The sequence below is a fragment of the Nylanderia fulva genome, unplaced genomic scaffold (genome assembly GCF_048542155.1).
Source record: "Nylanderia fulva isolate GAGA-0341 unplaced genomic scaffold, ASM4854215v1 Scaffold1, whole genome shotgun sequence".
NCBI lineage: Eukaryota > Metazoa > Arthropoda > Insecta > Hymenoptera > Formicidae > Nylanderia > Nylanderia fulva.
This window is the reverse complement of record NW_028189192.1, coordinates 8,311,674-8,321,658: the sequence shown is the minus strand read 5'-3', so window position 1 is coordinate 8,321,658 and position 9,985 is coordinate 8,311,674. Positions and strand designations below refer to the sequence as shown.

The following is a 9,985-nucleotide window of genomic DNA, read 5'->3' as shown; positions in this document are numbered from 1 at the left end:
AAACAATAATATATACAAGAAGTTATACTTGCAAATAAAAAATATCCCAAGTCAACATATTCCAATAACAAATAAGTATATTTCAACGACAAAAAATATGAAAAAACGAATTAAAAAATAATAAAGAAATATAAAAGACGTGATGGACCAAATTATTTCTCTATTTTTAGACTTACCTGTTACGCTAAACGAAGTTTTAATAATCCTCAAGTTGAGTAAAACTTTGTACCTTTTCTAACATCAAAAGAAAAAACAAAGTTTTTATTCTTATATAAAAATAAAAATATTTTTTTCTACGGAATTAGATCTCTCATTTTGTTCAATTCCATAGTAATCAGTTTTTTTTTCATGCAAAACACTATTTTTATTTAAACAACCATCTTTGACATTTGTCCGGAAATAATCGTTTGAATAAACAGGCCAATTTTTAATGCGCCTTTCGCATTCAACGAGAAACGCCTTTCACATTCAAAGAAACAATTCTTCGAGACGTGTCGCGTTAAGAAACAACCGTTAACATAAGATACAAACCTTCGGAGTGTGTGGCTTACGCGTAAATGTATTCCGTGCGAGAGTCAACAGTCAACCAGCGATTGATGACCTGAGACCTGACTGTACGTAATACTCTTCTCCAGAACAGAAAACGAAGAATGACGTTTCCGTGACAAATTGTGCGTGTAAAATCTTACTTTAAAACACAACCGGCATTTTCCGAACTGACAAATAAAAATCTATTGATAAAATTCTTTTCATTGCATAAGTATTAATAAAAAAAATTTAAAAAAAAAACAGAAAATCCTTAATTTTTACATTTACTTGTTAGTGAATCTATAATACTTTGTTATTTACAAAAATAATTATTTATCAGCGATTTGCTTCATGAATTGTCTCAATTGTCTTTATTGAAATTAAGATTTCTTATTTAAAATCCATACAGCTTTTATATATATAAATCTGTTTATGATTGTTAAAAACTTATAAGAAGAGTTTCACAATACAATTTTATTGTGTAAATCTAAATTTAAACTTAAATGCTTTTCTTTAAATTTAAAATCTATTATATCTATATATATACGTGTATGTATATGTGTTGTATGTGTGAGAATCGATCTTTATTCTTATGTAATCACGCAATAAGGAGCGCATTTTTCTTAATCGTTCAGTTTATTTGTACGGACAATTAAACGATACATATGTGTACGAACTACATGAGTTTTTCTTAATTCTAATAATACATCGATATAATGTTTATATACTCGGGTGAATGATCATATTAGGCGATTACATACAGGCGATATGGATATGGATTAGCGAATGTTTCACTTTCCGTTCGACGAAACGAACGTGGACTACGTGGATGTGGATCTGAAGGCGACTGCATTAGAATGGCATGGATTTAAAGATCGGTATCATACCAGGCTGCGACCTGGTTGTTGTCTTGCGGTGGTGGAGGGAGCTCTTCCAAATGATCGAAACTCAAATCACCTTCGTGCGCCACGTCCATAGTGTCCATTGCACCATACGTCGATCCACCACCTATCTCCAACCCTTGCATTGAATCTATTGGTATCTGGTCATAACCTGTTATGTATCAAAAAAATATCTTATTTTTAAAAAATTCTATTATTTACTGCTCGTGCAATAATTATATCGATAAAAATTGCACTGCACACAAAGTGCAGAATTTTATTAATCAATGAAACATAACAACTTGAAAAGTGTTTTGCATCTTTTTAACATTACGAGGTATAGCTTGCTATGCGTCCTAAAAATAATTACACCTTCTTTTATGATTATCACATAATTAATTTATATAATTTTGTAATAGTAATATATGTATATATCATATTTGTGTGTGGTCATTAATAATTTATTTATTTATATGACATACTTTTTTATTATAAATCTGCTTTATGCGAGAGAAAAAGCTGAAAAACAAAAATTATTTATAATGATCCAAGCTACTTATTAATATGATAATATTAAATAATCAGACACATACAACATGAAATATATAAACACATTTTAAAAAGCCTTAAATTTTCTTTAGTTTTAATTATAACAATAAAATAAGCGTAATAGTAATTAATATTGAAGCTTAATTAGATGCTACTGTAATGATAAAACAAATAAAAAGTGTGACATTGCTCATTTTTTCAAGAAACAAGGAGATAAAAAATAGTTTTATTACCAATGTTTTTTCAAAAATTTGATGATAAATATTTGTATAAATAGTTTCTTTTGGAGAACAAACACTGTACATTAAGAAATTCTTATTTCATTACTTACAAATATTATTCTCCTACATGTATGACTCCCTCACTAGTAAAGTGCATATTACAGTAAAAGAAAAATAATACAAGACTAAGTATATATAAATACACATATGTGCAGAAAAACATAAGGATGTCTGAAAAAATATTACAATACTCTACACATACATTAAAAAAGCATTTTACGAGTGAGTAATTACGAGTGAGAAAAGATAATTTGCAATGTAACATTAAACATGCAATCAAAGTCGATTATTGTTTGGATATCAAACAACTAGATAATGAAAACAAGAACAATACATAAAGACCAAATGTCACCTATGTTACTGCGAGATACTGTTGATAGCCTGTATTTTAATTTAAGAGTCCATGGGTTAAGCTGCTGTTAAAATAACACATACAATTAAATGCATTATTTTGTATTAGAAGTAACACTGAAGAGAATAGTCAAGTATTTAATAAACTCTCTCGCGCATTTTTAAAATGCAAGACAGAATTGGTTCATAAGATATCACTATTACGTACAAAATTATTCTGTCCGACGTATACAATTTATTATTACAATTTTTTTATAAGAGTAGAATAAAACTTGTTTTTATGTACACATTTCAATTCCGTCTACGGAATTCGATTGATTACTCGAGTAATAAATCGATTACTCGGAAACATATTTGATAACCGAATTGGATAATATTTATAAATTACCTTGCGGTTGATAACCCCGACCACCATGGCTGCTGTGTACACTAGGAGGTCCTTGGCCATACATACCATCATAGCCTTGATCAGGGCCAAGCATGTCCTGAAGATTAGGTAGCTCAGATCAACACAAAGCATATTTTCTAAGGAAGGCGTGTCATGACACCTCGAAATATGAACAGATATGCGCTATAGTTGGCAAATCTCGTATGGTAATATAATAATAATGATTAAGAAAATTTATGTGAATATAATAACGTTTAAAAAAAGAAAACAATTTGAAATAAATATCTGCAGAAGGGATAAAATGCCATTCCCATGCATATATGTAATAATCTTGCAAACTATAAATTAAATCTAACAATAAGTACATCTTGTGTGTATGAAATTAGTCTTAACGCATTATATATCTCTACTATTTTCACGAGTATATAAAGTCTAAAGCATAAAAATTGAGGGATAGTTAGAATTAAATATTAGCACATGAATGAGTATTGCATATATCTTAATGGTGCAAATTCGGGAATTCGTAGATAATGACATAAATTATAAACAGCTGTGCTCGAAATTAATCTTACAAGGGAAAAACCTTTTATATAAATACCTGAATATTATAACTAAAAAGAGACGGGAGTATCTCTATGAGCAATAAAAACTATTATCATAACGTGGCACAATTTACCAAACACAATGTAACTACCTAAAAGTAACATATTTCCATGCTACGATATTTTTGTTTATATCATATTACAAACCTGGCAAGTCCTGGTAAGTACTTGAAAATAACTAACTATATATATAAAAGACAAAATCCGCTTCTATATAGAGATATAAAACTAAAGCTCGCTATGTTACATAGTGTTTGCAAGTAAATCTATTTCGCCACGGCACGAGTAAATTTTACGTGCAATAATGTATCCATTTTCTACGATACCTGGAGATCTGGGGCCATGCTGAAGTCAGTATTGTTCCATAAGTTTGTGTCTTCGCGGAATAAGGAATTTGTCAGCTCCATAGAAAGTCGTTTTTTGTACTCTTGGGGCTTATCTTCGCTCATACGAAACAGTACTGCTGCTGCATAAGTGGCAACACCTTCATTTCTGGAGTGAAGCAGTTCTGTCAATGGGGCAGTAGCACCCTCTTGTTCTATTATTTCGGCACCTTCCTTGTCAGCTGCTAATTCGCAAAGTACGCCGGCTGCGACGCGTTGAATGTTTTCAATCTCATTAAATAGTAACTGTATAAAAAACAAAACAATATTACAATTTTTTGAAAAAAGAAAAAATTAATAGATACAGAATTCCCTTTCCTTCCCCCCTTTCTATTCTCAATCTCGTTATTATCTTAGTAAGTTTCTTAATCTAACTATATAACTACGTGTAGAATAAAGAAACAATAGTAAAAAAAAAAAAATAGCACAACACATTTCCATTCTGTATATGTAACATTAAAATAAAATTAAAAAATAATTTAAGAATAGGAGTTTGATAATTCTTTCATAAAAATAACGATACGTACTTGTACGAAAATTGGAATCACGTTTTGTGCACGAATTATCGCTCTATTATGGGACTCTCTCGCTAAAATATGAAGCGCTCCCACTGAACCTTCCACTATTTCCTCCATACGTACTCCATCTGCATAAGCACCTGATGTCTGTTGGCTTCCGGTACTAGCAACAGATGAGCGTTGCTACAAATAAAAAATTATATATATTAATAATAATTATTATTGTAATATCATTTTTTAATTATTAGAAAAATCTCAAAAAAATCTTTTTATAATAGTTTAAAAATCATAACAAAGAAAATATAAATTGAATGGCTGAAAAACAGCATGAATAATATTCACAAGCAAACCCATTTTATTTCAATAAAAAATCAGACAATTATACAAAAATACTATGTATATAAATAAAAGAATATGTAAAAAATGCTTCTTATTTTATATATGTACTGTATAATCAGATAAGTAACTTACTCTTTGTGTGTCCTGGAATGCACGCATCAAAAGTCTCACGAGATGATGTATCGCACCATGATCGCGCAACGGACTGTGATTTGCGGGACAAAGAGCCAAATTGCGGATTAATCCAATAACAGCCTTTACCAACGGCCAGCGTGACGGTGGATGAAGTAATTTGACTATAACTTGAATACCGTAATTCAATCGAACCGAGTTTTGTGCCATTTCCGCTTCATTATGACGCGATGTTAAGTGACGTAAAGCGCATACTGCTGGTTCAGTTATCTCCTCTCGGTCGCCGGCATTGATAATTGTACGAACGAGAGCGTCGACACCACCGTAATTACACACCGCAACCTGAAAAAGATTTAAAAGTCTTTATCTATATACTAGATAGAAGAAACTTAGTATAAAGAAACACTATTTTTTATTTCAACATACTTTATTACGCTGATTATTGCAAGTCAAGTTTGATAAAATGCCAGCTGCGCAAGTAACAACGTTCACATCCGTTGAGCCAAGCACAAGCACAAGACTCTGTAACAAGTTGTCAAGTCCATCAACCTTTGTGCCAGCATCTGATAGATTACGTAATGTCCATAAACAATTCTGCACTAATCTTTGACTTGGATTTGCGAGATGCATAGCAAGCGCCTGCATACCACCTGCCTCTACGATTGCAGGTTTGTTGCTCGGACATACAGACAAGACTGCAAAAGTGAATCATTGATTAATAAGAGAATTTAATTATAATAATAAGTAAATAAAATTACTACAATATAATTAAAAATTTACCTTTCAATACTCTTGAAGTAGTCCATAATAATTTCTCATATTCATAAGAGCGCATGATACGTACAAGTTCTATCGGACCTTGTGAAGCAAGAATTATTAATTTGCTCTCCTGATTTCCGTATGCCAAAATTTGCAAGCAATCAGTAACAATAGCCAAAAATTTGACATTGTTCCGCTGCAGTAGAGCAACCATTTTCTGCAAACCACCGGCAAGACGCACGGCCATCTTGGAACCATCTTGATGAAGCAATAAGTTGTGAAGAGTTGTTATTGCATAAAATAGAACGGATTCCACTGGAGAACTCAGCAATTTTACAAGCGCAGGAATGCCACCGCTCTTGAAAATCGCTAACAAGCCTTGTCTGTGGTGTGATAAATTGTGCAAAGTACCGACCGCGGCCTTTGTCGATTCCAAATCATCGCTATTAGAGATGGCACGCACTAAGGCGGATACCATTTGCATGCTGTTCATGATGGCATGGCGGGAAGCTTCTTTTTTAGATAATTGATGTACCATCATAGCCGCTTGAGAAACAACCACCTGATCTTCATCATTTAAGAGCTTGATTAACTCAGGAATAGCGCGTGTAGCAAGATCTGCATCATCCTGATAATTGATCAAATTGACGACAGCATGCTTCAACATTTGACTTGGTTCAGCCAATCTTTGTACAGCGGTAGGCTGTGCTGGATCAAATTGTGTAGAAGGTATCTCTACACCTTCCTCTAGTGTCTCAGGAAACATAGCAGCGCGCACACGCTGCGACCGAGTATGACTCAATTGTTGATTCATTTCTGAAAAATCAATGCTTAATCATAATATATATAATGTTTCATTTTGTGATAATGCAATTTACAAAAATGATGTAATCTAACCATCAACTTGATCCTGTGTGAAACCCTGTGCAAATCCTTGGTCCAGATCAAACATCAATTGATCCCCTTCCATTTCTTCATCTTCTTTACCAGACAGAGATGGTGCTTGAGTAACAGCACCAGAATGGATGCCTGAATCATTCATGTAGGAATTTTGCTGCCACATCAATGTCTGTTCTTTTGCGGAACCCATAGGCAAGTCGCCCGGGCCTTGGTAATTTCCTTGAGACACTGAAATGTTCAAACAAATATAATATAAATAACTAATTAATTTTGTATATCTAAGATTGAATCACATAATTGACTTACTTGGTCTGGATTGATTCGATGACATTTGATAACTCATGTCTCCGACCAATAAAATTATCTCGCACCTGCAATGAGTAAAATAGAATTCTATAAGTTTCCTGAATATTCTGTTCTACAATATACTCCTAAATAATTCCACTCTTGTCAGGTATATTTGTATTAAATTAAATTATATGCATCAGGAAACGCTTGCAAAATATAGAGTCTAACGCGAGGCAATGGCATCAGTCAACAAGAACGAGTCGCATCAATTTGTCAATTTCGATATCAATATGTCACTACCTAGTTCTTTATGAACTACTATACTCTTAAAAAGAAGAATACCTTAAAATTCGCCTTTGTCAAATGTTTACTTGCGCGTGTTACTGTAGCATTTGTGACAATTTACGATACGATGCGCGACACTATATGCTGGGTCAGTGAATCCTGTTCCGGTGAGATGTTCCAGTGCGGAATGTAGGCGCGATCGAAGAATCCCTCTCTCTCTCTTTCTCTCTCTCGTCCCCCTTCTCATTCCCTCTCTTTCCTACTCACTCGCGCTCTCTTTTTCTATCCTTCCTTCTACCCTCTCTCTGTCACGCTCTCGCTCTCTCGCGTCACTCAGCTTCAGACTTGTGGGTGCTGCCGACTGCGATCGAATATGCGTCGTGCCATTGCACTCATCGGGTGTAACCGCGAGATACGGGATCGCAATGGAATGCGAAAAGGATGATGCATGCGATTATATGAGGAATACGAAAATGCAACGTGTCACTTTCTAATAATCGACAAGATCGATTCGCGAGAGAAGGGAAAGGCAACTGAACTGATGTATTTGAGAGAGAGTAAATGATCAAAAAAAAAATATAGTAACGGTAAAAAACCAGAGCTAATAAATGACACAGAGCATAAAGCCGAAAACGTTCGAACGAGTGTTTCGTCAAGGAAAAATGCACCTCGTAGTAGAGTATTAGTCGATACCGATGCGCATGTTCCTATCTAGTGATCGACTCCAAAACCAAGTTCGAACCGACACAATTCTTTTGACATGCCACTCTTGCGTCCGGCACAAATGATCTCTCTATACGTCAGAAGCAGACGCACATTCAATGTAAACACGCGCGACGTGCTAAGCTTTCAAGTAGGTTTCAATTTCGTGCAATGACTTACTGTACTACGACACGACTCCGCGGCTCGTCCAAGGTGTACAAATTCTCTCTTGGAAAACTGGGCAGTGTTGTTCTCGGAGACGCTCTTTCACACGCATGCGCAACATAATAGCAGCGAAATCCAGGGATGTACGCATAAGGCAAACTCTGAGTTAACAATTGTTGTACGTTTCATTTAATCGATAAAAAGACATATATTGCAAAGAAAATTAGCCAATTATCCAATATATATCTTGATACACGTGTACTTTCAATGGTTTCGACAGCACTTTGCTCTTTAAACTGAGAATAGAGAGGATAAAGGTGCCCTTTTTCCAACGAATTTACTACTTCAATGAGACTACATTCAACGCGCATGCGTGAAGAAAAGCGTCTCTGACAATGAGAACACATTGAGAGTGGGAGACCATTTCAGCGCCATCTACTCTCTGACTCAGATACAAACGAACTAAAGCGGTCACGTGACAAGGAGTTGACGCCATTGGAAATTTTGCGCAAGCGCGTGTGTGTGTTGCATGTGTGTGCGTGTGTACGCGCGCGAGCGCAGGAGTGTGTATATTTTATTTTTATAATACTCCTGTCATCTGTAATTAATGCTATAATAAATAGCTGGCTGAATATGATGCTGGGGGAATGTGTTATTTGTGATTATAGTTCCACAAATTAGATAGATGAAATTTTCTTACTCCAAATCATTTATACACACGACTATAATGATTTACAATGATTATTTTATGTTTAAGAAAATCGTTAGACGTGATATAAATAAATAACTAGAGAATCTCTTGTCGAACTAATTTGTGGAAATATGAATCATATTTTAAGCTTATATAGATAACACAAATAACAAAGTGACATGTGTAATGTTATCGGAATTATTATAATCGATAAAATTCCAAGCCTTACTTCTTTTAGATTCTAAAAGATTATCTCATGTGGGCCTTTCTCATAGAAATAAGCAAGATTTAAAAAATGACAATTTGCAAAGAATCATCGATGCCAGATAACCGATAGACTAAGGATTATTTATATATAGAGCCTAGAAATATAATTCTCTTTAAAAAAAATAATATAAATAAGCTATATATAGGCAACCCGTTGTGCCAAATCGTATTAGGGTTTATGCACCCCTGAGAAAGGTTACTCCGGATTATTCAAATTCCTTTAACAACATTAACTCACAGCACTATGACGGCCGATTTACAATATAATAACCCTACTTTTTTCTCTTTATTAGATTGCCACGTTAAGGAACACAATACCATGCTAAAGGGACCCACCAATGCTTTAAGCTCCAACAAAGGTTTTCTTCTTTTTTATCCCGTCCTATTCAGGAATACAGTATCACAATTTCTAGCGTATTTTGCAATTCTTCTATTTATTTGTGATCTTGTTTCTTGAATTTTCTTGAAGTTTAGTCTTGTCAATCTCTAAGCACACCCACCGAATCCTTTATTAAACTTCCATTCGCTGTCCACCTCTTGAGATATGTATATAAGAATCAAACGTATGATTAAACCCGGAACCTGTCAACTATCAGTCAACCACAAAACTACACGCGTTATCCCGATAATGGTTTTACTCTATCTAAAGATGGTGGAAAGTGACGCGCAGTCGAGCGACGTAGGTGCCATCTGCCGCTGTGTTTGCTCCAGAATTACAGCAGAACGAAATAAAACGAAAGTATGTGGAACGAAACGAAAAATATATCTCTTTCTTTCTATTTTTCCTGCTAGAGTATCCAATACGTCACTTTTTTTTGTACGCTTAGTTTTGATTTCGTCACGAAACGAAGATGATTTATTTCCACGAAAAAAGTTATATATATGTATAAATGATATATATGTATATATTTTTTAAGTGAGTTTTATATATATATATATATATATACACATAATGAATACAAAGCTCATATTTTTT

General features: G+C 34.1%; 1 protein-coding gene across 5 annotated transcripts; it reads right to left on the bottom strand.

The window, feature by feature from the left end:
• Positions 1 to 871: 871 nt before the first annotated feature.
• Positions 872 to 9,669, bottom strand: arm (armadillo). Of its 5 annotated transcripts, none has more exons than XM_085481162.1 (10): positions 9,346 to 9,669; positions 6,918 to 6,982; positions 6,609 to 6,839; positions 5,733 to 6,527; positions 5,379 to 5,647; positions 4,953 to 5,294; positions 4,491 to 4,664; positions 3,907 to 4,209; positions 2,979 to 3,090; positions 872 to 1,581 (listed from the first exon to the last, which is right to left on the bottom strand). In XM_085481162.1, exons 2-10 carry the CDS (start codon positions 6,952 to 6,954, stop codon positions 1,397 to 1,399), a joined length of 2,448 nt encoding a protein of 815 aa, XP_085337288.1. In that variant the 5' UTR covers positions 6,955 to 6,982; positions 9,346 to 9,669; the 3' UTR covers positions 872 to 1,396. The 5 variants fall into 5 exon arrangements, with proteins under 5 accessions (XP_085337288.1, XP_029177908.1, XP_029177909.1 ...); XM_029322075.2 differs by lacking the exon at positions 9,346 to 9,669 and adding an exon at positions 8,067 to 8,153; XM_029322076.2 differs by lacking the exon at positions 9,346 to 9,669 and adding an exon at positions 8,067 to 8,152 and having other exon boundaries at positions 2,979 to 3,075.
• Positions 9,670 to 9,985: the final 316 nt, after the last annotated feature.

Coding starts and splice junctions, on each gene's coding strand:
- arm (XM_085481162.1), bottom strand. CDS start 6,954: ATGAGTTATCAAATGTCATCGAATCAATCCAGACCAA. Junction 6,840..6,917: donor ATCGAATCAATCCAGACCAA/GTAAGTCAATTA, acceptor TGAACATTTCAG/TGTCTCAAGGAAATTACCAA. Junction 4,210..4,490: donor TGATTCCAATTTTCGTACAA/GTACGTATCGTT, acceptor TTTTTTATACAG/TTACTATTTAATGAGATTGA.